Raw genomic sequence first — 27,240 nt, forward strand, 5'->3', positions numbered from 1 at the left:
ATGGGGAACATTAAGTGCAGGTGTGAAGTGCACTGCTAGGACAGTGTGTATCAGGCTCCTAGAAGCAGGACTGAAGTTCCATAAAGCAAAGAAGCAGCCCTTAATCAATGAGCAACAGAGAAGAACCAGTTTGCAAAAAATATATATATTATTCTCAGACGCACACCAATACATTGAGAAGTGAAGCAAAAAAATTGTGCTGTGGTCTCGTAATTTTTTCTGGGGCTGTAGTTATGAAACATCTCACTCCGTTTGTTTAATTTCTTAAGCCGTCTGTAGATGTTCACGCCCAACATTCTAGTGTGACACGGTATGACTTGTTAAAGAAGTAATTTATCATTGATAAGTTAAAAAAATTTCCTTTCTGGGTTAATTTGTTTTTATTTCCAAGCTATTAAAATATTTGACGTCAATAGATATCTGATTAAGATTGAAGACTCTTGACTTTCAATTAGTGACGGGCAAACACGGTATCTCTGGATTCATGGCTTAAATCGTACATACCTACATCTCAAAATGTATAAATGTACAAATAAGGATGAAATTAAAAATGTGCAGCATTAGCATTCCGCTAACACTGGATCCATTGTCTGATCACACGTGGACATATCCACCTCTCGTTCTGTGTTTTGTGTTATGTGTAGGGGATTTAATTTGTGAAACTGGACATTAGTGATGGAGGGATTTTCCTTTTGTAAAATAATTCTCTGCCCTTATGCTTCTTACGACAGAATCCTACAGCAAAGGGTGAACGTGAGATTCTTTCCCATAGTTCATCAGCAGGTTGAATGTTGCTGTACGGAAAAGACAGAGGGGTATGGCCAGTGGTGAGCCTGTAATTTACGTGTCACTAGTCCTAATATAATTCTGCTCTTTAAATTATCATACATATTTACAATTGCTGAAAATATTTAGTTATTCTGTCCTGCGACAGTAGAGTCTGCACACAAAACACCCCACAATAAAAGAAGCTCAAAAACAGTATAAGTCCCCCCATCCTGAAACCTTCACCTTTTTGACCCCTGAGTTTTGCTGGAACATTTTTGTCCCGGACCAGTGTCAGTCTTTGCCACGGTAGGTCACATTAGTGAAGGTAGAAGTGGCTCCTTTGTAGAGTGGATTGTTACCCTGACAAAACAGAAAGGTCTACAGTCATTTCTAACATGATTACAATTAATCTGTGGGATTATTATAGCACAAATTCACGAGAGCATCTTTAAGTTAAAATGGTTAGTCAGGTTTACCTACGAAGGAACCTGTTACAGAGAAATCTAGATATGTTTCACAAGATGCTGCTAAATGTGAGGAAATCAGCATAAAACAAACAGCTCTGGTTGGCAGGAAATCCTAATTAGCATTGCCTGATATAAAAACAAGCTTTTGATCCCAAAGAATAGGCACAATTTTGTTTGTGAAACATGGTCAGCCATACTGTCCAGACTTCCTCTCACATTCCCCATCTCCTCATGGTTTACAACAAAACACAACGATAGTTTTATTTGAAAAATATATTTTGGATGTAGTTTGGATAAACTTTGGTACATTTATTTATTTTGCTTTGTTTTAAAAGTGTAGGCTACTTTAAATGTTACAGATGCTACCGTTTTGTACAGTATATCCTTTATTAAACCACATGCATGGGGTTCCACAGCAAAATCCCCTTGTTTGTTTGCTTAAATGACTGTCTTGTTTCACTGTATCTGTGTAATGCTATATATATATATATATATGTGTGTGTGCGTGTGTGTGTGTGTGTGTGTGTGTGTGTGCATTTGTCTAGAGTAAAATTATTAAAATACTATGTGTGCATATCCATGTTGATATGGAAAGTATGTATGTGACCACTGACCAGTGATACTTCATTCATCCCCTTGGGGATATTGGGTCATTTTCCACCTATCCCTTCTCTCTCTCTCCATGAAACGTACAGACACACATACAAGTGAGAGCAAGGATTCTAAGGTCACAGTGCAGTGACAGCCAGTGTCCAGAACCCCTGGAGTAATTGAGATTAAGGAACTTGCCCCAGTGTCCAATGGTAGCACTACTCTACCAGACATGGGATATCAACCAGTAACCTTCCAGTCCTGGGCACCACGAGTCCTAACCTGCAGAGTCACACACCACTGGTGTTTGCATAGACGTACAGTAGGTGTTCCAGAGAGAGTTGTGTGCTTTTGCTTAGGTGCATTTCCACGTCTCATTCACTCAATCGCCCGTTCTCTCACCGCATCCCACTTGGCGCGACTCCGCTCCTCCTCAAACTTAGCAAACTCGCGCCGGTCGTGGATGGTGACCAGCAGTTTCCAAACGAGCAGTGCCGCCAGGCCCAGGAAAAGGATGGCCCCAGCCACGGAGAGCAGCACCACCAGGATGTCGGGCCCCTTAGGGCAATCTGCAAAGCAGGGGGAGGGTCCAGAATTCTCAGTCAAATGGCATCTTATTCTTGGTACTGACCTCAAGTCATTTGATGATACTCAGAAGTGCCCCTTTGGTCAGATGGAGCGTAAAAACTAGGAAGGGTTTGCTTTTGCTTCGACTTCCCTCCACAGTCATCAAGAGTATCTAAGTGGAACCATGTTTTCCTTGTTTACATTTCTCCCTTCCCCTCCCTCTCCCTCCGCAGATCACCGATGGTGGTGTGTGCCGTGTCAGCGAGACACCCAGAAGCTACGATGCCATTTACTGCTGTGTTTTACAAAGGGAGCTGTTCTTTCTTCAAGGCTCTGACTCTGTTCTGCTTAGCTTAGGCCAGATTCCACATGTGGGCCCATTGGGGGGGGGAGGGTCTGCCTTACAGATTCTCTCTGCAGGAACTGCTTCTGGTTCGACCCTAACTGACTTTTACCTCCGGCTTAATTGGATGGGGGGGGGGGAGTTAAGCATGTAACACATGCTATTAGACTACAGAAATTAAAGTTGAAATGGAGACCATTTGCTAAAATACAGGGCATTTCTATGAGAAAACTCAAAGCAGTGCCAGTAGAAAATCTTTATCTTCAGAAACTGTCAAAATACAAAAAGGCACATTAAATCTCTATGAATTCTATATCTGAAGACACCTATTAAATAATCGGGATTACTGCATGTTTGCTTTATATCCCAGATTACATAACTTGCCTAAGAAGACTTTTCCTTTACAGTGCTATCACTGTGCTGCATAAACACTGTGCTGCCAATATACTATAGTTTCACTGTTTTCTATACAGCATGTAGGAACTGGAAGTGATACTGTACTGCTTAAAGACTTTTTCAGTCTTTGCACATGTTGCTTATACTGCAGGCAAAGCGTTCTTTGGGTGAGAGTGTCTTACCGGCCTGGCTCCACCCCCTCTTCCTGCTCAATTTGTGAACTTGTAGGTTTAACAAGCAGTTTGCTCCTGCTGGGACAGTAGATTTTGGCACTACACTGTGCCAGTGTGTGTGTGGGGAGGTGCATATTATGGACCTAGGGTGGGAGGGCTCCAGGATGTTTGAAGATACATTTCAGTGCTAGAAATTTAAACACGACCTCATCCGTGAGATGATGCACACTGCGTGTGATAGTGTGTTTGTGTGATGATGTGTGTGTGTGATGATGTGTGTGTGATGTGTGTTTCTGTGATGATGTGTGTGTGATTATGTGTGTGTGTGATGTGTGTTTGTGTGATGATGTGTGTGTGTGATGATGTGTGTGTGATGTGTGTTTCTGTGATGATGTGTGTGTGATTATGTGTGTGTGTGATGTGTGTTTGTGTGATGATGTGTGTGATGATGTGTGTGTGATGTGTGTTTGCGTGATGATGTGTGTGTATGATGATGTGTGCGTGATGTGTGTTTCTGTGATGATGTGTGTGTGATTATGTATATATAATGGTGTGTGATGATGTGTGTGTGATGTGTGTTTGTGTGATGATGTGTGTGATGATGTATGTGTGTGATGTGTGTTTGTGTGATGTGTGTTCGTGTGATGATGTGTGTGTATGATGGTGTGTGTGATGTGTGTGTGTATGATGGTGTGTGTGATGATGTGTGTGTGTGATGTGTGTTTGTGTGATGATGTGTGTGATGGTGTGTGTGTGATGTGTGTTCGTGTGATGATGTGTGTATGATGGTGTGTGTGATGTGTGTTTGTGTGATGATGTGTGTATGATGGTGTGTGATGTGTGTTTGTGTGATGATGTGTGTATGATGGTGTGTGTGTGATGTGTGTATGATGATGTGTGTGTATGATGATGTGTGTGTATGATGGTGTGTGTGTGATGTGTGTATGATGATGTGTGTGTATGATGGTGTGTGTATGATGATGTGTGTGTATGATGATGTGTGTGTGTGATGTGTGTGTATGATGATGTGTGTGTATGATGATGTGTGTGTGTGATGTGTGTGTATGATGATGTGTGTGTAAGATGGTGTGTGTATGATGATGTGTGTGTGTGATGTGTGTGTATGATGATGTGTGCGCTGGTATGGCATAAGAGGGACACAGAGAGACACTCTACCTGGCTCCTTGACCACAAACAAGATGGACTTTCCGCTGGCATCCTCATAGTACTGGAACCGCTCTACACAGTCGTTCTCATCTTTATATGTGCAGTTCACAGCATTTTTGTCATGGAAGACTGAAGGAGAGGAAAGCGGGCAGGAGAGGAGAATGAGCGGACAGGGGGAAGGTGGGAGACAGCAGGACGTTTTGGACGTTACCAGAGAAGTCTAGAAGCTCCACACCCACAACAGCCTCTGTTTAACACCCCAGGGAACCCAGACAGACCATTAACAGGAAATGCGGCAAGAACAACTTGTTTATATAAAGCCAGTGAGACCATACACTTTGTCCTGAGGCACATTCAGCCTTTAATTAAGTTTATGGGCTCATGAATGGAGCCAGAGGTGAGTACTGAGGCCACAAATGCAGGGTTATTCTTAAGGAGGCCAGAGAAAATCCCACATTTTTTTAAATATAGTTTTGATACAAAAATGAAGATATAAACATATTTGAGATGTTTCCAAAAAAATTACATTGGGAAACTGAAAGTTTCTGTATGGTGCGATGAAATCTCAAGATAATAATCATTGTAAAATAATTAGTTTAACAATATATGCCAAAAGCAACGTCATGCTTAATACCACGAATCAAAAGAGCAAAAGAAACACTAAGGGCTTAAATCAAATTGGGCAATGTACAGATGATGTAATGACGTTCCAGGATGGAATTTGCAGCATTCCACTCACCAAGGTCCTCCACCAGCTCGATCTCATCCCGACAGATCCGACCACAGGTGCCCTCGTCTAAGAGCTTCCCTCTTTTGAAGTGCTTGCACTCCACACATTCCCTGTGACCAACACAACCGTCGGTTTTGCTGGCCTGTGTCGTCCTCATCAACGGACACCATAGCCATCCAATCAGATCCAGTCACTGACACCATCTCAACATTGATGGGTAGCAGTAATTGTGCTACCTTTGAGAAACGTACTTAAACCTGAGCTGCTACAGTAAAACCATTCAACAGTATAAATTTGTAAAAATTGTACATGTGAGCCCCTTTCAATGAAAAACACCAATTTACAGAGACAAGGTTATGGTGGGGGGGTGGTGGCTGGAGGCTCAGAGTTAGGTCTCTGTTCCTATGATCAGATGGTCGGCAATTTAAACGGCTTCCACCACAGTACCAAGTACACTGGGCCATTGACCAAGGCCCTTAACCCCCCAGAAATACTTCAGAGATGCTGGACAAATGGCCTGACCGTGTGCTCAGCCCCCAAGCTTTGCACTCAACTGTATATGTGTGTATCTGTCTCAAAGTAGAACAGACGCCAAACCTGAAGCATTCCAATTATACTTGTGCAATTGGCAAATAAAGCTTCAATTCATTTCATTTGGTGACAATACAGACAAAAATCAAATGCTTCCTTATGGAGAAGGAATGATTTTGGCATAAGCCTGACATGTGTCAAGTCCTCACTGGAGGGTAGTAAGGGTAGCTGGGTCATCTCAGAGCAGCAGCATGGGTAGGAGATGTTTTTGAGGAAGCTACAAGGAAGAATGTTGCAACGTGATGGTGCACTTATACCCTCAAAACATGTGTTTTGGTCCAGCCCTCCCCCCAGCCCGCCCCATCATAGGCACCAGGCTCAGGACTCACTTTTTGAGGGTACAGGCATCGGGGCAGGTGGGGCATTTGTCACAGGTGGCTCCGTAGGCACCTGGTTGGGTACAGTCGCAGCTGCCGCAGACACACTGGCCACGCCCACTGCACAGGAGGCCCAAACTGGACATGCAGGTGTCTGTGCGTGTGGAGCAGTTGCAGTTCTCACCCTTCCAGTCAGCATCACACTGGCAGAAGCCGCAGTAACACTTGCCGTGACCTTGGGGAATGAGGATGGGAGGAACGGGAATTTCGGAATGATTAGAAAACAAAATATAAGGCGTGCCTCACTGGCAGCCTTTCTGCCTGCAAACGCCAGAGGTGATGAAATCCAGCTCTCTCCAAGTGAGCTGACCAAGTCATGGGTTGGTGCTGATATTAAGGGCTGCATTTCTGCCTTAGTTTCTGCTTTGACAAAAAAATTTTTTAAATAAGCTTATCATCATTTTCGCATTTGTCACTTCCCTTATCTCCATGAGCTATATTTTTTTCCAAACTGTTTGCCTTTGCAAAACCCAGATCTCTAGCCTGCAGGATTAACTCTGTCATTTCCTTCCACCCGTGTGCGTCTGTTAACTGTACTGTCTTTATGAGCATGGCTGGTAATGCCATGCTCAGTCTAGCAGGATAGCAACACACAGCAGGCCCAGATAACATGCTACACAGGAAGTGATCCGATGCTCCCCGTTGGCCTCTCATTCCCATGTTTCGGACTGGCTCGCTCTGATACCAATGAAACTCATCACAGCTTCCTGTGTTTTGCGCTAAGCCTGCTACACGCTAAAGTTAGACGCCGTTATCAGAAGGTCTTCTGAACTGGTTAGTATCGACCATTACGACAGCACAGGCTGTGACATCACCAGCTACGGTGACAATGCAGAATAGCCTTTTCAAAGAGTCTTTTTGCCGGAAAAATCCTTATGGCTGTAGAGTGCATGAAACACAGACACATTACAAAAAAAGTAAGCTGTTAGTGTATGAGCATCCAGCATGAAGTACAACAGTACAATGCTTTCTACTGTATGCATTGGTGACTCACATGCTTCTTGTTTTACCATGATTGCAGTGGTGTGGCCAGCCAGGTCAGCTCAACATTTCTGTATTATCTGCTATTATTCACAATAGCTAAGACTTTAGTCTGATTGGTGACTTATGCATTTTTATGTAATGAATAATTTAATATGAAATAGCACTTTTAAAGTAGACTTGGACCACTAATAAAAGAATACTCGTGGTTCAAAATTACCGGTACACGCTAGATTACACAGGTTAATGTTTTTCAAATACCGGTCCGAACTACACACCTATTGCAAAGCATTTGCTTGTGCATCAAATTATGTTTGCTTGTAATTTTTGCAAAAAAGCTGGATGCTGGATATTAATATCAGCCTTTAAAAGGAACTGTAATATTGCATAATGCTGCTGTAGCCACAGCCTTTCCTCTTCTGGCCTGGTGCTGACGTCAGAGATACCTCATTTGTATGAAAGGTAGGCTACTGGAAGATGAGAGATGAAATTCAAGGGGGATTCAGAGCAATAGAGTTGCTGTGAACAATCAGCAGCTGACAGCCATGCCCTAGAAAGGCACTTCCTTGTTTAGAACACTGAAGTGAAGGCAAAGGATACTGTGGATGTACCATCCATCCAAGGGCATAACTTTGGGTTGAGCATAGGGGGGTTGAGGTTGCTACCCATTTAAGGCGGTCCAGGGGGTTGTTTTGGCTGGTTTTGATTGCATGGGCAGATAATGCATCCATCTATCCATCCATCCATCCAGCTTTCAACTGTTTATAAATTTACGAACATCATGAAACCTACCCCAAGCAGCATTGTACAAATTTCAGGGCACACACACGCATACACACACACATGCATGCACACACACACACACACGCATACACACACACTAGTGAGTGAATGTAAGCACCAACACTGTCAAAACACAATCCTAGTACATGCAGTTGTACCTGACCAATAAAATGAATTGTGATTCTGACTCTGATTATTACTTACTAACTAGCAGGAACTGTATATGTGGGCTGTACTCTGGTGCTTTCACAGCAATTCACAGTCATAGTGAATTAGATGTATTTAACATGCACTGTTTGCTTATGTTGGTCATTGTCTGTTAGCTATGCCAGTTCAGCTACTTAGCTAAAGGTCTAGCCAGATGAAAACAAGGTAATATAAATAGCCATCCCTAACGACCTATTTACTACTGTCACTATAAAAAAAACTACCACACTTTAGTCCCTGGGGAGGGCAGCCTCTTATGACACAAACATACACTCTACACCATAGTGCAATGTTCCCGCCGGAACCCACGCAGTGCGGTCGTGTTAATTACAGACTGCAGTGGCTTCCTAAACGAATGAAAAGCATGGTGTGTTGTCATTGTCTGTGCCTCCCACACGAGGTCAGCAGCGGGATGGGCTGAGGGTACTAAGTGAGCTTCATCTGGGCGAGACTTTGGTTTTCCATGCCGATTTGGTGTTGGGTGGATGCAAGAGCAGCCTTGTGAAATGTTCTTGCTCCCTGAGGGATGCACTGCTTATGCCGCAAAAAAAAAAAAAAACTCAGTGTTGATTGAGCCAGAATCTCCATCCGGGGATGGAAAATGAAATGGTTGAGTTAGGGAAGGAGGAGGAATGTGAGGAAACAAAATTAGCAGGATGGGGATAAATGTTACACCGCAAGCAGAAGCATGGACACTCATCTGCAGGAGGACTGACAGGCTCCCCTCCTCCGCATTCATACCCAACATTTACTCTAACCACCGAGAGAAGCAAACATCATTACCCAACAGCACTTTCAGCTGCAGTCTGAGCTTGTTTAAGTAAGTCATTATTTTAGGGATTATTTGCTAAAGCAAGTCATTGTTTAAGTAACAACTGCGTTGGGGATCAGGAGTCCGTATCCCGAAGTAGGATTTCTTACTTGTCAGACTTAAGGTAGACTGAGCTGAACATTTAATCCGACAAGTTATCCGGCTAAGCAAGTAATCCGACATTCAGTATATTCTGGCCCCAGGGTTCCTAGTAAAAGTAACATTAAAAGCATCCATTTGTCCATCAAGTGGTGTTGCCCCAATCAAATTAGGCAGATGTTCTAGGTAGGCACCCAATCATTTGTAAAAATGTAACGAATAAATAAATAATTTAATCATCCAATAACGTGCCTACATGTACTGTGAATAACACATCGCTAAACTTACAGTATACTTGCGGTACGGATAAGCTGGCCAATGAGCCAGCTTCCCCCACCGGGTCGCATCTCTTAATACCCCCCATTATCAATTCCATCTTCTACCCATAACTCTCCACATCATCATGCTGTGACACTGACAACTCGCATCTCAGCTGCAGTAAACAAGGTTAGCTGGATATATCTCAATGCATAGTAGTTGCATAAAGTTACAAGAACATTAATATCTGCATATGTATATTTTTCTTGTCCTGTGTGTGGTTTTGGTGCCTGCCCATACATTTGGTTTGCACAACGCCCCTACACCCAACCATCTTTCAAATGCTACTCCTGGTCAGGGGAACCTGAAACCCGAAAGGCAGTGACACCCTGGACAGGATGTCAGTTGACATCCAATCAATTATGCTGTACAATACTGCTGCACCAGAATGGGGTCCAATGATCTGTAAAGACGTCCAGTGGGAATTACCAATGTCCATCTGGTTAGTTTCTGCTTCTGTTGGCATCAGAATTTAAATCCTGCCTTGTTACGATTCCAGCCCTCTTGGCTGAAATTTATATGAATTTATATTGGTCTGATATTGGTTCACAACTTGGACTGTAACTAGTTTGGCTCAACAGAATGCAGACATATCAGCTGTGTAACCAACTTCATGCCAGGATGCCAGATTGGACAACATCCCTCCTCACAACCAGCTATATGCATCTGATGTGTTTGGCCGCTGGGCACTAACCAGCTCCTCTCATCCAAACCACATTCTTATTCATAAATGTCTGTTGACCTTGCTGTTACGGATGCTGTGTGTGGTTGGTCAGTGTTGGCTTGTTTTGAAAGAGGGTATGCGCAGAGGTTCAAAGGGCAAGTAAAAAAATGTATGAAAGAATGACCGGAATGATCAGCCAACCCCTTAAAGGTTAGTTTCAAGGCGGTTCATGACATCATTACTGCTTGTGTTTTAAATTACTCACAAAAATGTAGAGCTATAAACAAAATGCAGAATAATATATATATATTTTTTATTCCTTCCATCTACCATAACTTCTTCTCTACACAAAGTTGTGCTGATCTTGAAGCCTTTGTCAGGCAGCATAGCACACATCCTGTAGAGGATGTACATTTGTTGCAGGACACACACTTAAACCTTGCTGGAAATTTCTAATAATATTTTATCACTACATGCTTTTTTCAATGTGGGGCTAGAACATCCAAATGGATGCAGAGAAGAGAACGGACAAACTTCACACACAAGGCTGGCTATAGAACTGCCCACATAGCCTGACGGTGTTAGACTATGGGTTGGCCAGTGTCAAGCGCTCATTTTCATGTGGAAAATACATTCTGTGCACAAAAAACATTATTTAATGGCAAAATCAAGTAACGCCTCGCTGCATTTTGTCTGTAGAAAGACAAACTTCAGTTAGGCCTACATTTTGTCTTCAGAAGTGTAAAGACTTCACTTTCGTGTACAGAAATCGAAATGAATGTTTCATTTCTGCATACACAAATTACCTCTAAATTGCAACGGCACTTTACTTACTGTCCACTGTTACTGCCGCATCATGCATCCATTTCAGCATTGTTAATTTTACAACTATAAATATGTCTATTTATCGTCCTATTTATTAAAATATTTAATTAAAATATTTATTAAAATATTTAAAATATTTATTTATTTTACTCTGTTACTGCACTTTGAACCTTGAACCTATTTTGTGCACAGAATTGATATCGTTTCACGGTCAGAAGGTTGAATGTATCTGCTGTCACGAATAAAAAGAAAATCATTTCATTCACAAAATGCAATTCGTGAGTGAAAGGAAGTCATTTTGCGGACGATATTGTTTCTGTGGAACCATGAAATGCATTTTGTCTTTCGCCGAGTCATGAAAGGTACGAAGTACCTGTGGGGGGAGTAGTAACGGCCCATGACCAGAAGGTGGAGTGTCACCTTTGATTTTGCAGTCCCATGTAATCACGTTTAGCTGGAATTTAAATGTAATAAAAATACAGATAAGTCATACTTTTACTGTTGTATGTACTCATTAGTATCACTATTTTTATTACGTTTTTAATATTTCTAAGCCAATGAAAAATCTCAGCGTCGATTCCCTCCAATTGTAGACTGTGTTACCGTGCCACTTTCCTCTGAATAACACTGTCCAGACACACAGGGTAGGCTGTGTACAGAATGCGACAATAAAATGGCGACTATGAACGGATTAATACAAAGAGTCACAGGCAATCTACAGATTGTCATAGAATCAATGGTGTGGCGAACTGCAGATTGAGCCATAGTTACTCAACTCACTCTGCAGAGTGTTCAGGGGAACAGCCAGCACTGGAGTGAAATACGCACTATTAAATATTTAGTTCAAAGGCACGCATTTTACATACCTCAATATATATATAAACCATTTCTATGTAAAATTAAATACTAATTCTCCTGCATTATCCCCAGTGAGCTTTCGCTGAGCCTTTTAGTGGCATTTTATAGAAACATCAGGGAAGCAGCCTTGTCAGAAAAAGTCAAACATTAACAAGTCTACGCATATCACCATGCGTTTCCTGGGTTTTGCGGCATGTTGAGCTACCCAGCAGAAATGCAGAATCATCGCATGTTTCCCAAACTGTGCAATTTCTTCTGGCTGTGCACCTTCATGCTTTATTACAAATGTATGCCTTGTGCATTTCACCTCTAACCATTTTTATAGGTGACTATTGCCAAGGGCAATGGAAATAGGGGGTAAACCCCCACCACCCCAAAAAAACATTAATAATAATCATTAGGAATTGTGAATCCACGTATTACTCAGGCCAATTCGCTGTGCATGCAGAGTGCAAGGACAAAACACATTGTAGTGCCCGCAGGAATAGTGTATCCCTGCGTGTTCAAGGGCCATGTATATAACCCCTGTGTATGTCTTGTTATAAACAGCTGTCTGGGTTTAGTGTAAATACTTGTCGTTCTCCTGCTAGTTGCATGTGCATTTCCCTGTCATATGCGAACCCTTTCCGATCTTCAAGTGCCTCTAGTCATTGTATGAAGTACCTAACATGTGTACCATTCTGTACTGGTCCCGGTGCTTGCTGAGTTCATGTGTCAGTCCTTTGTAGGGTTATAATAAAAGGATGTGTTCTCTCCATAAAGGAACCTCCTCGTCATTTGCCGCTGCGACACTCTGCTCGGTGCTGCAGTGCAGTCAGAAGTAGAACGCCAGAAGCAACCCCATTGGCAGGGCTAGATCAGGTCTTACTCAAAATCGAGCTATAAGTCCGGTCCAGACGAGCAGATCCAGCTGGCCCAGGAGCACAGCGAACTGGCGGAACAACAGTGATGGCTGCGGGAGGAGGAGGACAAGTTCCGGAAGTTCTCTTTAGAGGGGCGGGACTGCCTGTGAGAGGAGATGCCGGTGGTGATACATGACCACATGCCAAAGCTGAAGCAGGAGGTTGAGGCCACACTGTGTGAGCAAAAGAAGGTGCGCCGTGCTCTCGAAGCCCGGCTGGCTGAGGAGCACCGTGAGCTGCAGGAAGAGGTGGCAAGACCACCTGATGCTGGCTGCAGGAGGGGCAGCAGGTCCCCTCTAAGCCACAAAAGTTGAAGGGTCAGTGGCCAGGGCAACCTGTCATGCCAGCGCCTGCCGGCAGCTAAGCATTACCAGTGCTTGCAAGCTTGGGAGCTGACGGCTTCGTCCCTTCATGGGAGACACACCAGTAGACCGTGTCCCAGAGTCGAGGTCAGGACTGGGGGCTGGTGGGCACCAGGACAGCCGACCACTGGGGAAAGGGTAGCGTAGCGCCAGCGGGATTAGCAAATCCCAGCATGGTTACTAGCCATGTATATAGCTTGTTATAAATAGCTGTCTGTGCTTAATGTAAATACTTGTTGTGCTCCCGATATGCGCGTGTGTTATATGTGTAATTCTGACATGCTCTAGCATTGTGTAGCGACCTACTGTGTGTGAGCCTTCCCTTCCATTATGGGACCTCTCTCTGTTTCCCTGCTATGTGGATATCAGAGTGTTGTTGCTATTTGCCCAGGTTTGAGTCTCCGCCTGGGTCACATGTGTGCGGAGTTTGCATGTTCTCCCCATGTCGTTGTGGGGTTTCCTCCGGGTACTCCGGTTTCCCCCCACAGTTGCTAAATTGCCCATAGGTGTGCATGTATGAGTGAATGGTGTGTGAGTGTGCCCTGCGATGGGCTGGCCCCCCATCCTGGGTTGCTCCCTGCCTCGTGCCCATTGCTTCCAGGATAGGCTCCGGACCCCCCCGCGACCCAGTAGGATAAGCGGTTTGGAAAATGGATGGATGGATGTTGCTGTTTGAATGTCTGGAGGGCTGGAGTCCTGCACATTTTTGGGTTTCCGTTCACTTAACACACCGATTCAACTCCTTGTACCTCTTTGTGCTAATTACCACACAGCCCTGGAGCTGAACATTTTGCAGTGGAACTGGGAACAAGCTAAGCTACACAGGGCTAAGGGCCCCCAGGACTGGAGTGTGACACCCCTGGACTACAGTAAAGTGCATCTCCGTGTAAAACCGCGTTGCTACCTCATTTTGCTGCTGCTGTGATGCTTTGGTCTGCCAAGCACCACAACACACCTATCAAAGTTTTCTAAACCTGTATCAGACAAACGGGGCGGCATGGTGGTGCAGTGGTTAGCACTGTTGCCTCACACCTCTGGGACCCGGGTTCGAATCTCCGCCTGGGTCACATGTGTGTGGAGTTTGCATGTTCTCCCCATGTCGTCGTGGGGTTTCCTCCGGGTGTGTCCGGTTTCCCCCCACAGTCCAAAAACATGCTGAGGCTAATTGGAGTTGCTAAGTTTCTCGTAGGAATGAATGTGAGAGTGAATGGTGTGTGAGTGTGCCCTGTGATGGGTTGGCCCCCCATCCTGGGTTGTTCCCAGCCTCGTGCCCATTGCTTCCGGGATAGGCTCTGGACCCCCCGCGACCCAATAGGATAAGTGGTTTGGACAATGGATAGATGGCTATATCAGACAAACTCAGTTTATCATATGGATCAGTAATTTTTTTTACCTATGTTCAGAAGTGAAAAGGTACCCTAAACAGTATTAGTCTCAGTTTAATGAAATTTTTATTACTCTAAAATTATTTTTAAATCTTTCTTACATTGCATCCTTTCATGGCATGTATGCCCATTGCAATAAACAGCGCACCCACCCCACCCACTGCGCTGCCAGGACAAATCCGCTCCCCCCAATATCAAAATCCTTCCAACACCACTGACTGTTGCTATTAATTCCTGCTGCCTAGCAAGGAAGTGAAATGTATCATTCGAAGCACATGACATAAACATTACTTCACTAAATACTCAATTCTGATTGGCCAGTAAACATTCAAATGTGTCCTGTAGCCCTATCTTGCTGTAGCCTGGGAAACAGAACAAGAGGTGACAAACCGAAGCACTAAAAATGTGTTTTGGAGATCGTCTTCCTTGAGAAGAGAAGAAGGATTGGAGATCGGTCTGCAAAGCCTGAAGACACCACTATTAAACCTGAATCCAGAGTATCATGCACATGGAGGAATAACTTAACTCCTTGACTGTACACCTGCACGTTTAGGCCTTAATTTCCCATTTTAGCCTTTTCAACAGTGCAATTAATGGACACGTACAGTCACACATGGCTCAGAGTCTTTCATATCAGCTCGTTCACTGCTGTCAATAACAATTCCATCTCACAGTATTATTAATTTCCTGAACAATATAATTGAGGGCATCCAACCATCTTCATTCCCAGGAGAAAGCAAATGGCAGGTGACACCCTGGGCATGATGCCAGTCCTTCACAGGGCACACACACACACACACACACTTGTAGTCTCTTTAAAGACACCATTTAACCTGACCACATGTTTTTGGATTGTGGAAGGAAACCCACAAAACATGAGGGAATATGCAAACCCCAAACAGAGAGACCCAAACTTCTGCAGGTGCCACTTAAACTGAAACATTCCCTGCTTAGTAACAGACATACAGTAGGTGATTCCAGACCCTATTCGGGAGGCTTCAGCCCACTTTTTTGTCTCCCCTGAAAAATTATTTTTCTAAATCACTTTGGCGATTTGTCTATTATTTTTGCACACATTTCTGCACTCATTAAAAGTGAACGTCCAGCCAATCGCTTATCCAGTATAACAGAGGGATGAAACTGATCATATATTTTTTTTGCCAATAATAGAAACAATCCAGCAGAGTTTTTATTGAGACTTAAAAAGAAACTCGGGAAAGCAGCTTTATCCTGAAAAGAGGTGGAAAGTTCAGGTCCAGATAGTACAAATCCAGACCACGATTTTGTTTCAACCAACTAGCTGAGTACTCTGTGAATGTGACTCTTTATGTTCAACTGGTTGGTTCAAACAAAACTTTGGTCTGGATTTGTACTTTCTGGACCTGAACTTTCCACCCTTGAAAAAAATCACACTTTGATAAGTCTGTCCATAGTGCTGCTGGTATAAATACATTACAAGAGAAATTTCTAAATAAATTACCAAAGCTAATAGATAAAAACTCCACAGTCACCCACCATCGCCAAACGGCCAATGAGAGATTTAGTAGCTGTGACATCACCCAGCTGGGACGCCATGTGGCCTACCTGAGCAGAGCTCGCCCTTGTAGCGCAGGCAGTTGAAGTCATCACACTCGCAGAGCTTGCCCCACACCCTGCCAAAGTCACTGCTGTGGCAGACGCACTGGCCGCAGACGCAGTCACCGCGGCTGCTGCAGACGGGCGCGTCGGGGCTGGCGTTGCAGTGGTCCTGCTCTGTGGGGCTGTAGTCACCCTCGGCACACTCGCAGCGTGGGCCCAGCCTCCCTGGGTGGCACAGGCAGATGCCACACTCGTAGGTGCCGTTGCCTTGGTTGCACGCCGGGCTGGATTCTTGTGCTTGTGCTTGGCACTTGCAGTCGCACTCGAAGTCCACGGTGATCTGCAGTGCGTCCTTGAAGCCCACCGGCTTTATGGTGAAGGTCTTGCGCATGTCTGTGGGACAGCTACGGGCCCGGGCCTCCACGCTGAAGGACACCTGCAGGGATTGGCGGAGGCAGGCCGCAAACAAGCATGCGCAGTGGTGGTGAGCGAGCACTTTGAGTGGAACATGACACGACCCCCATTCCCACGCAGTCGGCAAAATATACCGAGGGGGTTGGCGAAATATACTGGACGATTCGGTAGCTCGCCAGAATGTTTTCTTTGTAAATGCAGCACATTGTAAAAAAGGTTGGAGACTACTGATTTACAGCGATATCTGACAGGAAGTGGTGAGTCCATTTTTGGGCATTTATCGTGTTGGTGGCGACTGAGGCAGTCAATGAATGTACTGAGTTACAGACAAGCTTCTGACTGGCGGCAAAAAATCCCAGCCAGACAGTCAGCTGACACCAGCTGAGGTGAGTCAGACAGAGCCGTCCTCTCTGAGCTGCCCCCCCCCCCCCCGCGGGCTCACATATTAGCCAATACAAGCGTGTTTTGCAAAACATTATTCCCAGATGCTGTTTTGTCTGCATAATGTACATCAGTGACATTTCAGCTACCCACTGCACACACTGCACACTGCACACAGCACCGCTAAAGCTTAACTACATCTTCTGCCTCACGTGCTTGTTAGTCGCGCTTTTCGGCATGTTTGCGATTAAATGAGAAGCGGAGGAAAGGAAGAAAGTCTTCCTTTAACCTAATTTTGTTATCTGTCGTTTTCGAGCCCAGCAATGGACAGGTTGGTGGAAAGAAACACGGCTGTGACAACAAAAGGAGAAAAAAAAATGCGAAAGCCATTGCATTTCCTGCGGTGGCACGGGCCCAGGTTTAGGCCGGCCGTTGTATTTCCATAGCAATCAATCACTAGCCCAGTGCTTACATGTAATGCGGTTAATAAAACCCAGATGGTCCTGGTTGGACTAATTGCCTTGGACTTTATAGCGTTAGCTGGGTGGGTTTTCCTGCATTCCCCAATTTTTCAGCGGGTTTTCTTAAAGAGGCCTTGACCTAGTTTTGAGTTGGGCCTCTACCCCTTTAAAAAATTCCTTTTGTTTGACTAACCCTGCTGTCCCACCCTCTGCTGCTTCTATCCGGGCCATGTGGCCGACCTACGCCCCACATCCCGACACTGCATCAGCTAATGAGCCGCCATGCCTGTCACTTCAGAATCACCGTTTGGATGTGTGATGGAGTGCGATGGCCGCATTCTCAGACTGACATTACGCCAGCTGTTAGGGGGACTATGCAGCTTGCTAAGGCGAAAGGCTGCGCAGGTGCTCCTTGTGCAAATGTCGTGTCATTTATGATTATGAATAAAATAAACGGTAGGCGGCTAGCATGAGGTGACAGAGACGAAGATGAGAAGAGGGAAATGAAACTGACGGTGTCTCCGATCTTGAGGCCGGAGCAGGACCTGATCCCCGGGATGACCTCCCCGTTCAGGCAGGTGGCGTTAAAGGACAGGGACAGCTCCTCCGGCACGTCCAGCAGCTCCAGCTCCACCTTCGAGCGAATTTTCTATCCCAAAAGAACATTTTTAAAGCGCAAAAATAATATCGCTACACAACAGAGATCAAGTGGACAGTGGACGCTCGTGTTAATAGGCGTGTTACTATCAGTGCTGGATTTTGGATTATCCATCCAACCATCCATCCATTCAACCATCCATCCATCCTCCAATGGCTTATTCATGCCAGGATCACAGGTTCATTTAGGATTTTTAAATGTCACATTAAATGAATATGGCAAAGGGGCTTACACAGTGTTACACCATATTCTTTACATAGATAAAGGAGCCCCTTTCTAAGGTACACACAGTATTTGAAGCGCCTGCAGTTTGGTGATGGTCCTGCTCCTTGCAGTGCAGTCTGTCACACTGACTAACAGCTCTGTTTGCACATGCAACATGTCAAGCTAACATGTGTGATTTGCTGGGGGGTGTGATGTCACTCTCGCTCTGCACGTTCCCCTGGCCCTTGATGCTCTCGCTCTGCACGTTCCCCTGGCCCTTGATGCTCTCGCTCTGCACGTTCCCCTGGCCCTTGATGCTCTCGCTCTGCACGTTCCCCTGGCCCTTGATGTTCTCGCTCTGCACGTTCCCCTGGCCCTTGATGCTCTCGCTCTGCACGTTCCCCTGGCCCTTGATGCTCTCGCTCTGCACGTTCCCCTGGCCCTTGATGCTCTCGCTCTGCACGTTCCCCTGGCCCTTGATGCTCTCGCTCTGCACGTTCCCCTGGCCCTTGATGCTCTCGCTCTGCACGTTCCCCTGGCCCTTGATGCTCTCGCTCTGCACGTTCCCCTGGCCCTTGATGCTCTCGCTCTGCACGTTCCCCTGGCCCTTGATGCTCTCGCTCTGCACGTTCCCCTGGCCCCCAGCAGCTGACCGCTACTCACCGCGTAAGCATCCAGGATCAGCTGGATCACGTTCCCCGAGTCATCCGACAGCGTGCCCACCGTGGTTCCCGGAATCAGCTCGCTGTAGTTCTGACCAGACAAAAGTAGGGCGGGGGGGAAAGGACGTGGCGGGTGAGTTTGTGTAGCAGGGAAGCTGAGTCATCTGTGTAAGACTAAAAAAATGCCGAATGATATTCCATAGCCGTGTGCTTGGGGGGGGGGGGGGTGCACCCACCTGGTAAAGGGGCACCACGTGGTTGGTCACAGCAAATATCAGGTTGATGTTGTTCTCTGACATCTTTTCGGTTATCAAGGCCAAGGAGGGGTAATCCTGCATGGGGGAGACATGGAAACAGCAACGTCAAACGTAGCCGTTTAATCCGCCTGGCTTTCGTCCCTTTGTGGTCACATTTGCGGGCGTCAAAGGGACACTCACAAGCGTGGTCGACATGTTGTAGTTGTTGTCGTTGCCCATGTGACAGCGCCCGTCATTAGGCTGCACGATTCCTGCCAGGCGGCCGTCCAGTGCCACGTGGGTTTTGGCATCCGTGGTGAACACCAGTAAGTGGGAGGCACCCTGACGCCAGCCAATCTTCTCCTGAGAGCAAAAGGAAACGGGAAACATCTCAGACCTTCATCTTTCCATCTGTGGTATAACGGCCCAGCACCCATTTACATGACAATATATAGTGTGTCCTATAGTTTGCAGTCTTACATTTTAATTAAGTTTATGATAGATAGATAGATAGATAGATAGATAGATAGATAGATAGATAGAGACAGATAAACCACTAGAAATTGTTCACATAGATATAAAAGGGAATGAGATACTCTGTTCTTTATGTATTGTGTTCCACTGACCTCTTGAACCCTGACTACATGCCAGTAATCACCACTAGCTGACAATAGCGGCTCTACAATGCAGTCACTCTGAACTGATAACAGGTAACCATGTGACGTGCGAAGAAAACACATGCAAGGGAACGTGAGGGCGAGTGAGGAAACGGCAGGCATTGTGCCCGGGGGCGTGTCACCTTGCAGACCGCGGCCTGGATGATGGCATCAAAGCCACCTTCGGGGGCGTCCCTGTTGCGGGACACACTCTGTTTCTTCACCTCCTCCGTGAAGCGGCTTACTTGCTCCGTCAGCGACAGCACGTGCTTGTAGCCGAACTGCGGCAGGCAGGTCATATGGATGCTGCAGTGACCACAGGGAGGAAAACAACACGTTGGACAAGTGCTGGGTTAAAGCATCCTGGGCAGTGTGCTGTCAAATGATGAACAAACAAGACTCATCTGGTAACAACTAATGTATATCTGCTGCACTGGTTTCACTTATATCCTGTTCTTACGGCATCACTGAAGAATTTAAGGTTCGAGGCAGGGGCAGTGAATAAAAGCCAGTACAGTTTCTTATGTAAGATCCAGTTTTGCTTGTGTACCGCTGCGTATCTTTCACCAAGACATTTTGTTTGAACTGTGCAAGCTAAATATTTAGGTGTACAAATAGGATAAAACAAGACTTTTGTACGGTTGTGAAATACTGTTGTACTGTTGTGAAAAGGGACTTAAAACTATTAAATTTTGAAGGTTTTTGAAGATCAGAACAGGATGCTGCCCGATATTCTTCCAAGTAATTCTTCCAATCCTGGAAAACAGCCCCACTCATTGAGTTCACAATAAAAATGAATGTGAGAACTAACAATGGCGACATACCTGAAGCAGGGGTTCTCCACCGCCTCCTTGGGGGAGATATACATGTAGGGGGACATGGGCTTGTCCACAAAGGCCCCAAACCCCATGCGCAGATTGCTGGTGGTGCGGCCCATGGCTTGGGCCAGGTCATTGCCCAGCGAGCGCAAGCGGGCCAGGTCATCCTTCATGGAATAGGAAAGGTCCATCAAGTAGTAGAGGTCCACAGGGTAGTCCTCAACCTGTCGGACCTTCACAGTGAAACGTTGCGAGTCTCCTGCAAAGGGTTATGGCATCCTCATGAGGCTCGGAAGGTGTTTCAAAAGTGTGCAAGTAAACCGGGACAGGGCAGACAACATAGACTCAGATACTTCACTGCAAAGACAGTCATGTGTTGTGTCTGTTGTGACATCACCAATACTTCTGTATATATGAACATTTTTAATATATAGTTTCACATGCCAGTAGGAATTGGACTTCAAATTGAAATAAACAGGGAGCCTCCCCCCCCCCCCCCCATTCACAATATGCTTAGTAATGCTAAGGCTATCTTGCCTCCTTGGTCTCTTTGCAAAAATGCATCTGCTTAATCAAAATCAATAATTAAAACTGGCTGTCGCAGTTTACCAACAGTTAAGATAATGTTTTCCGACAAACAGCAGTGAAATCATGAAATAGAAACTGCTATAAAAGTTTTTGCATCAAAACGGATTGTGACTTTGTGACATGCACTTCTTATAAATAAAAAAAAACGCAGAATCTTTTTATGAACATATCTGGTGAGGTTATTCGTAGAACCATCAGTTTCGTTTTGAGTCCCGTTGATGCCGATCTTGCTTTTATTTTGTTTTTTTTTTTTTCTTCCAAAATTGGTTGCATGTCTGAATGTGGATCAGAACTGCTGCTTTTAATTAAAAGCACTTCGACATGCTGCAGGGAAGCCAAAGTGACGTCATTCTGAGCATTTAGCTCTTGAGGAACATACTTAAAGTGAACATCTTCCCTAGGGATGACTGCATATAAAATGACTAAAGCAAGCTGCAAAGGATAGCAACCTCTGCCAGGCCAACAAAACAGATACGTGTGACATAAACATTTACACAAGTGTGCCGGATCCGGCTAGCTAAGTAACAAACTATTTAAACTCCACCACCCCTCATCTTATTTGTATCCATGGCAGTCTTTCCTCATTCTGAAAAGCCATTTCTTCAGCATCCATTTGACAAAGCGAAGCAAACTATTTTAAATCTTACACATGAAAAGCAACACTTTTAAAGTTAAGATAAGCTTTTGCTGATATGGTATGGGAATGCTGTGCCTGCGATCGGAAGGTTGCCAGTTCAAATCCCAGTGATTTAAGCAAGGCGCGTAACCCCCCAGTTACTCCAGGGACTGTCTGACCCGGATGCTCTCACGGCACTTGAGATAAAGTATCTGCTACAAAAAAAAAAAGATAAATATATAATAGCAGAATCAGGCCACGATACATAAGTAATAAAAACCTGTGGTTTTGACATTGTGGGGGGCATTTTTTCAGTCCCCACAAGGGGAAATTCAATTTTATAAAAATCTATGACTGCAATCACAAAACTAAAAATGCCAAAGGATTTGTATATCTAGTTACTTATGGTTCTGGATTGCTGGGGGTTAATGTTGTCATTGTTGGGATTAGTTTTCCCCATAGAAATGAATGGAGAGTCCCCACAAAGATATAATTACAACCCTGTGTGTGTGTGTGTGTGTGCACGCACGGTCATGTTTATATAATATTTTTCTAGTCCCCACAGGGGAAAATCAGTTTTATAAAAATCTTTGACGTCCATCAAAAAACTAAAATTTCAAAAGTATATTGTTTGGTTATTTAGGGTCATTATTATTAGTAGTATCAGTAGTAGTAGTATTAGTAGCAGTAGTATCATTTGTATAATTAATAATTAATAATAATGATAATAATAATAATAGGTTATGTCCATAGACATGAATGGAGAGCCCCCACCAAAATATAGATACCTAATCCATGTGTTTGTATGCATGCACGGGTGTGTGTGGGTGTGTGTGTGTATGAGCAGCCTCACCTGGCCGCAGGGTGACCTGTAGCTTCTGAGGCCGAATTTGTGTGACATCAGCAGCTGCTGAGGAGGCTCTGTCGCTCAGCGGGAGGTCCTCGTTCACCCGCAGCCGGCTGGACGGGAACTCCAGGGCGTTTGCTCTGCACCCGGCCGCCACCAGGTTCTCCCTGCGATCACAGCGGGACAAGCTCGCTGTCCCCTGTCCGAAGTCCTGCCACAGCGGAGCAAGGGAAAGTGAGGACTGTCATCAGGGAGGATTCTCACTGACAAGTTAAAAAAAATTATAAACGACAGGTGTCAGGACAACGTAAGAGTGCTGAGAACAAGAAGCACAGAATTTTTTTTCTTCTTTGTCTCACCTCAGTGGCAAAGTAGTATTCTAGTAATAGTAATGTTCTGTTTGTGGTGTTCTGTTTTATTTTCAGAAAGCTTAAGCCAGAGAACATTAGAAAACACTCATCAGTCTGCGGTGAGCTCACTACCCATCAGAGTCTGCAGTGCACCGCTGGGGAAAAGAGCGCAGCGTTTTCCTACAGAGACCCAAACTGCACTGTCACACAAAAAATACATCAATGGTGTATCGAAAGACACAAGAGTCCCTGGGAATTCTGAGGACAAGCTTCCCTCAACAGAAAGCCGTGCATTTCTGCTAAGAAATAAATAAAGAAAGAAAGCTGCAAAAAAAAACCACTTGTTCTCTGTCATGGCCTATTGACTGGAAACTTAGCAAAAGAAAATTCTCTCTCACCCAAAAAGCTGGACTGGCCTTTGACTTATTAGTTATTACCAAAGTTACAGTACCCAGTGCTCCTTAACTTTACAGTAAGGCACCTTTGAAAACTTCTTAAAAACTTTTTAAAACTGTCATAGTGTTTTAACACTTCTGGATGCAACCACCAACACCAGCAGAAACCTTTCGACTGCTATGGGATGAAGCTAAGGGGCTGTGTTTTAAGTCACTGACTGATATTATTTTTTTTTAAAAAAAAAAGCATTAGACTTTTGCACTGGTACAGTTGATACACAAATACACAAAACTGAGAGAAAAAGTGGATAAATTGAGAGTCTCTGAGCAACAGTTGAGGATCACAGGGCTGGACAGATCATACAGGGAGGGACCACATCCCTGCCTTGCAGAACCAAGCATTCAGTGCTATGACTCACTCACTGCAAAGAAGTGAAGTGCTTATACTCTGTGATGTTGTATACTTATACTCAGTCAGCACCTTTGTATATAAATGCATGACAGAATTGAAAATACTAATTCAACACTCTGAGTGTTAACAAATTTCAGCAGTGCCCAGAGTAACACTACTAGTGTTAAATTACCACCGCCGGTTTTTATGGAAATCTGTTTTACATGTTTGAAAAACAAAAAAAAAGAAATACAAACAAACCTAGACATCATGTTACATTGTATATTAAAATGCAGTGCTTTTTAAAAATCTGCAGTCAACATGTCAAATGCGAACAGCATGGGTGTAAACCCACAGTGCGTGGTTTTGTGGGAAATTGTCTGGAGGTAGCGTTATAATATCCGGGAGGAATGAAGAGGGACAAAGGACAGGAGTGTTACCCACCACAGCTAGAAATGGCAGTTACATCCTTACCTCCTGGAAGCACCAGGCGCAGCTGGCATGGACAGCCAAACACTGCTTACAGGTGCTGACCCCTCGAGACGTGCAGATATTGGAGCCTAAGGGAGGATAAGGTTTCATAAGCAAACAGCTTTGCTCCACCCAAGCCCCTCTGGCAACCCATCATTCCCCAAAGCTAAGCTCATAATTGTGTTTATGTGGAGATATAGGTACAAGGAAGAAACTGCAGACCAGACAGTCACACCAGGGCAGGTGAGTACCAGCAGTGTGGTAAGGATCTGTCATAAGAGTCTCTTGTGCAATGCTAACACTGTAAATGTTGTAATTGTGCAAAGACTGAGATGTTGCTGAAAGCCCACAAGTAAATGACACACGTACGTTACGAGAGACCTGACATGACAAGTCCAAAATGATCATCGCCTGCTTCTTGCAGTGTTTCACAAACAAGTAAACAGGCAATGCATAGGGGAATGAGAAAGGTACTCAACTCAACAACCTGGGACGGGGGATGATTCCAGTGGCCCCTGAGTGACAAGGGGCCCTAAAAATAGAATATATTTGGATTGGTCTGGGTTGGGGGCCTGATATAATATGATATGCCTTCCAAAATCTGGGGTCCAAAATCTCTAGCTGAGACATGACATAGTTAACACAAACACTTTTACGTTCTAAGAAACGCTGCATACAGGCTACTCGGCTGACCTATTTTATACAGCACATCCATTTAACTGCATGAACCTCCCGCATTTGCCTCCAGCTGCTCTCACAGCTTTATCGCTAATCATTTAAATGATTACAAAACGTTCTACAAACAATAGAGGAAGTTCCACATTTCAATTATGCATGTTGACATTCTTCCACTTATAGAACTGCAACCAATCCAAAGCTTTATAATGCACCGTCTAACATTTTCTGTTCCAAGCTCAATTTATGTAAATGTGATGTAAGTATTCAACTATATCTAGGACGAATGTTCAGACTAGAAGTTGTTCCCTTTTGTGTTTGTCCTTTGTTTTTATATGAGCCCTCTCAGTGTTTAACAAACACTGTCCATTTCCCCTCTCCACTGCTCATATACACGTACTCTCCCTACCACTCCATCACACCTCAATTCACTGTGCATGACAACCAAACTGCTGCTCTCCCTCCACATTCCTTAAACGCCACCCCCCTCCTGCATTGAATAATCTTCTCCTTGGTTATCGCTACACCAGCCTACATTCTTAATAAGGGTATAAACAAAAATGATAAGAGCCGTCAGTAATAAAAATCCTCATGTTCAAAAGTTCCTGGAACCAGAATACACAGATCTGCCGTGTGATAAGTGTCTTTCTCATAAAACAGACACTCTAAAGACTTCCTGGTACTCTCTCCTTACTGAATTGTTATTTGCCACCTTGAGAAAACAAGCTACACAAATTCTTTGAGGTATTCTACATTATGTTTAAAATCACATGAACATTAAGTGAAATGGATAGTATTATGGGGGCGGCATGGTGGCGCAGTGGTTAGCACTGTTACCTCACACCTCTGGGACCCGGGTTTGAGTCTCTGCCTGGGTCACGTGTGTGGAGTTTGCATGTTCTCCCCATGACACCGTGGGGTTTCCTCTGGGTACTCCAGTTTCCCCCCACAGTCCAAAAACATGCTGAGGCTAATTGGACTTGCTAAATTGTCCACAGGAGTGGATGGTGTGTGAGTGTGCCCTGCGATGGGGTTGTTCCCTGCCTCATGCCCATGCCCACTACTACCTAGTAGGATAAGCAGTTTGGAAAATGGATGGATGGATAATATTATGTCCACACTTTTAAGAACTAACACCTAACACCGAACAGTATTCTTTTTCAAATTTAACCGACTTACTAATTATTATGAATTAATTTTAAGGCTCATCGTGCTAATTAAAGGGCATTGTGTTTAAATAAACATTTGTATGCATTCTTTTCTATAGCTCTCTTCATATTATTCATTCGCAGGGCAATGAAATATGAACGTGTCAGTTTATGGGTGGCATAATGTAGACAGGGGCGCAGATTGGGGTATGAACTGTAGCGACGGATCCCTACCATTATTCTAAGTACGTGCGTGTTTAGGGGGACGGGGGATTTTGGGCTGATTTCGCCCTTACAAATGGTGGAACCAAACTTACACCCTAGAATGTAAACAATGGCTACCATCATTCAAGACCCTATTTAGGGGTGTTTTAGACCTCTTGATTTTTTTTTATAAACCCATTTAAGCGATTCATCCCCTATTTTCGTATACTGTACCTTAATTAGCCCCAGTTTGGCATACTTTGAAGGCCCCCCCGCCCCCCCGTAAAATGCAAACAAATTATGCCCAACAAATTACTGCCGTCACTGAAACCAAACTGCCGCTGCACAGTGGAAAGAGAAACATTACGATACAAAACTGCCATTGGCTGGGTGGTTGTTCCATAATCCTTATTTAAACATATGTAATTATAAAACATTGATTTACTAAGTGGAAAGGAAAGAAACTGGCTGTCAAAAAAAAATTGTTATAAAACTTAAGTCCATCACAATTACCAAATAGTAATATTGTACACAACAAAGTTTTTCATTTCTAAACATCCAATTTCGTGATACCTACAGTCATATTTCCCATACCAGTCACTGCTATTACACGAAAAACAAGCTCATCGCGTAGAAAGATTCGACATCCATATAAGGGCTTGTGCATTTCACTATCCCAATTAAGAACCTGCATTCCCACTTCGTGGATTTCCCCATGTCCATTAAATACTAGGCGTACATGTATGTACTACACAAGTCATGTCAAAGAACCACCGCGTGTACAAATAATTCAAAATATACAAGCCCAAAAAAACATACTGCAAAAGCCATGGTAACTTAAGAAGCTTATGATGATTACTGTTACAATAGTAGAATTTCAGCGGTTTGGCTTACCGAAACCAGGCGATGAAGCAAACAAAACCAGATAAGTTATACAGAAGCTGAGCTGATGTGTGAAAGAGTTCATAGTGAAAGCGATACGGTATCTCAGAGTGCCCTCTGTCCAGTGCCAAGCCGTTAGTTCCCCGTTCCCTGTCACTCCAAATGACTGCTTCTACATCGGAATCACTGAACAGCATACATGGACCAAGTTTCCCAGCGGAAAGTTGAGTCGACCAGAAG

At 44.4% G+C, this 27,240-nt stretch overlaps 2 protein-coding genes across 2 annotated transcripts in view; one reads left to right on the plus strand and one right to left on the minus strand.

Annotated features, from left to right (window-relative positions):
• The window catches only part of ubald1a (UBA-like domain containing 1a), a 400,799-nt gene that overhangs the window by 266,085 nt on the left and 107,474 nt on the right, over positions 1 to 27,240 (plus strand). The gene's annotated exons all lie outside the window — the stretch shown is intronic.
• Positions 127 to 27,222, minus strand: LOC125742778 (integrin beta-3-like). The gene is made up of 15 exons (XM_049015116.1): positions 27,013 to 27,222; positions 24,095 to 24,180; positions 22,491 to 22,695; positions 20,440 to 20,692; positions 19,759 to 19,921; positions 19,161 to 19,322; positions 18,960 to 19,055; positions 18,725 to 18,814; positions 17,714 to 17,848; positions 15,950 to 16,379; positions 6,123 to 6,345; positions 5,212 to 5,312; positions 4,482 to 4,601; positions 2,229 to 2,395; positions 127 to 1,128 (listed from the first exon to the last, which is right to left on the minus strand). The coding sequence occupies exons 1-15, from the start codon at positions 27,083 to 27,085 to the stop codon at positions 1,060 to 1,062; spliced, it is 2,373 nt and encodes a 790-aa protein (XP_048871073.1). The 5' UTR covers positions 27,086 to 27,222; the 3' UTR covers positions 127 to 1,059.

This window comes from Brienomyrus brachyistius, chromosome 5 (assembly GCF_023856365.1).
Source record: "Brienomyrus brachyistius isolate T26 chromosome 5, BBRACH_0.4, whole genome shotgun sequence".
Classification (NCBI taxonomy): Eukaryota; Metazoa; Chordata; class Actinopteri; order Osteoglossiformes; family Mormyridae; genus Brienomyrus; species Brienomyrus brachyistius.

Excerpts from the sequence above, each read along its gene's own strand:
- LOC125742778 (XM_049015116.1), bottom strand. The coding sequence starts at position 27,085 with ATGAACTCTTTCACACATCAGCTCAGCTTCTGTATAACTTATCTGGTT. Across the intron at positions 22,696-24,094 it reads GCGCCTGGTGCTTCCAGGAG|GACTTCGGACAGGGGACAGC; the intron begins GTAAGGATGTAA and ends CCGCTGTGGCAG. Across the intron at positions 6,346-15,949 it reads CAAGGGCGAGCTCTGCTCAG|GTCACGGCAAGTGTTACTGC; the intron begins GTAGGCCACATG and ends TCATTCCCCAAG.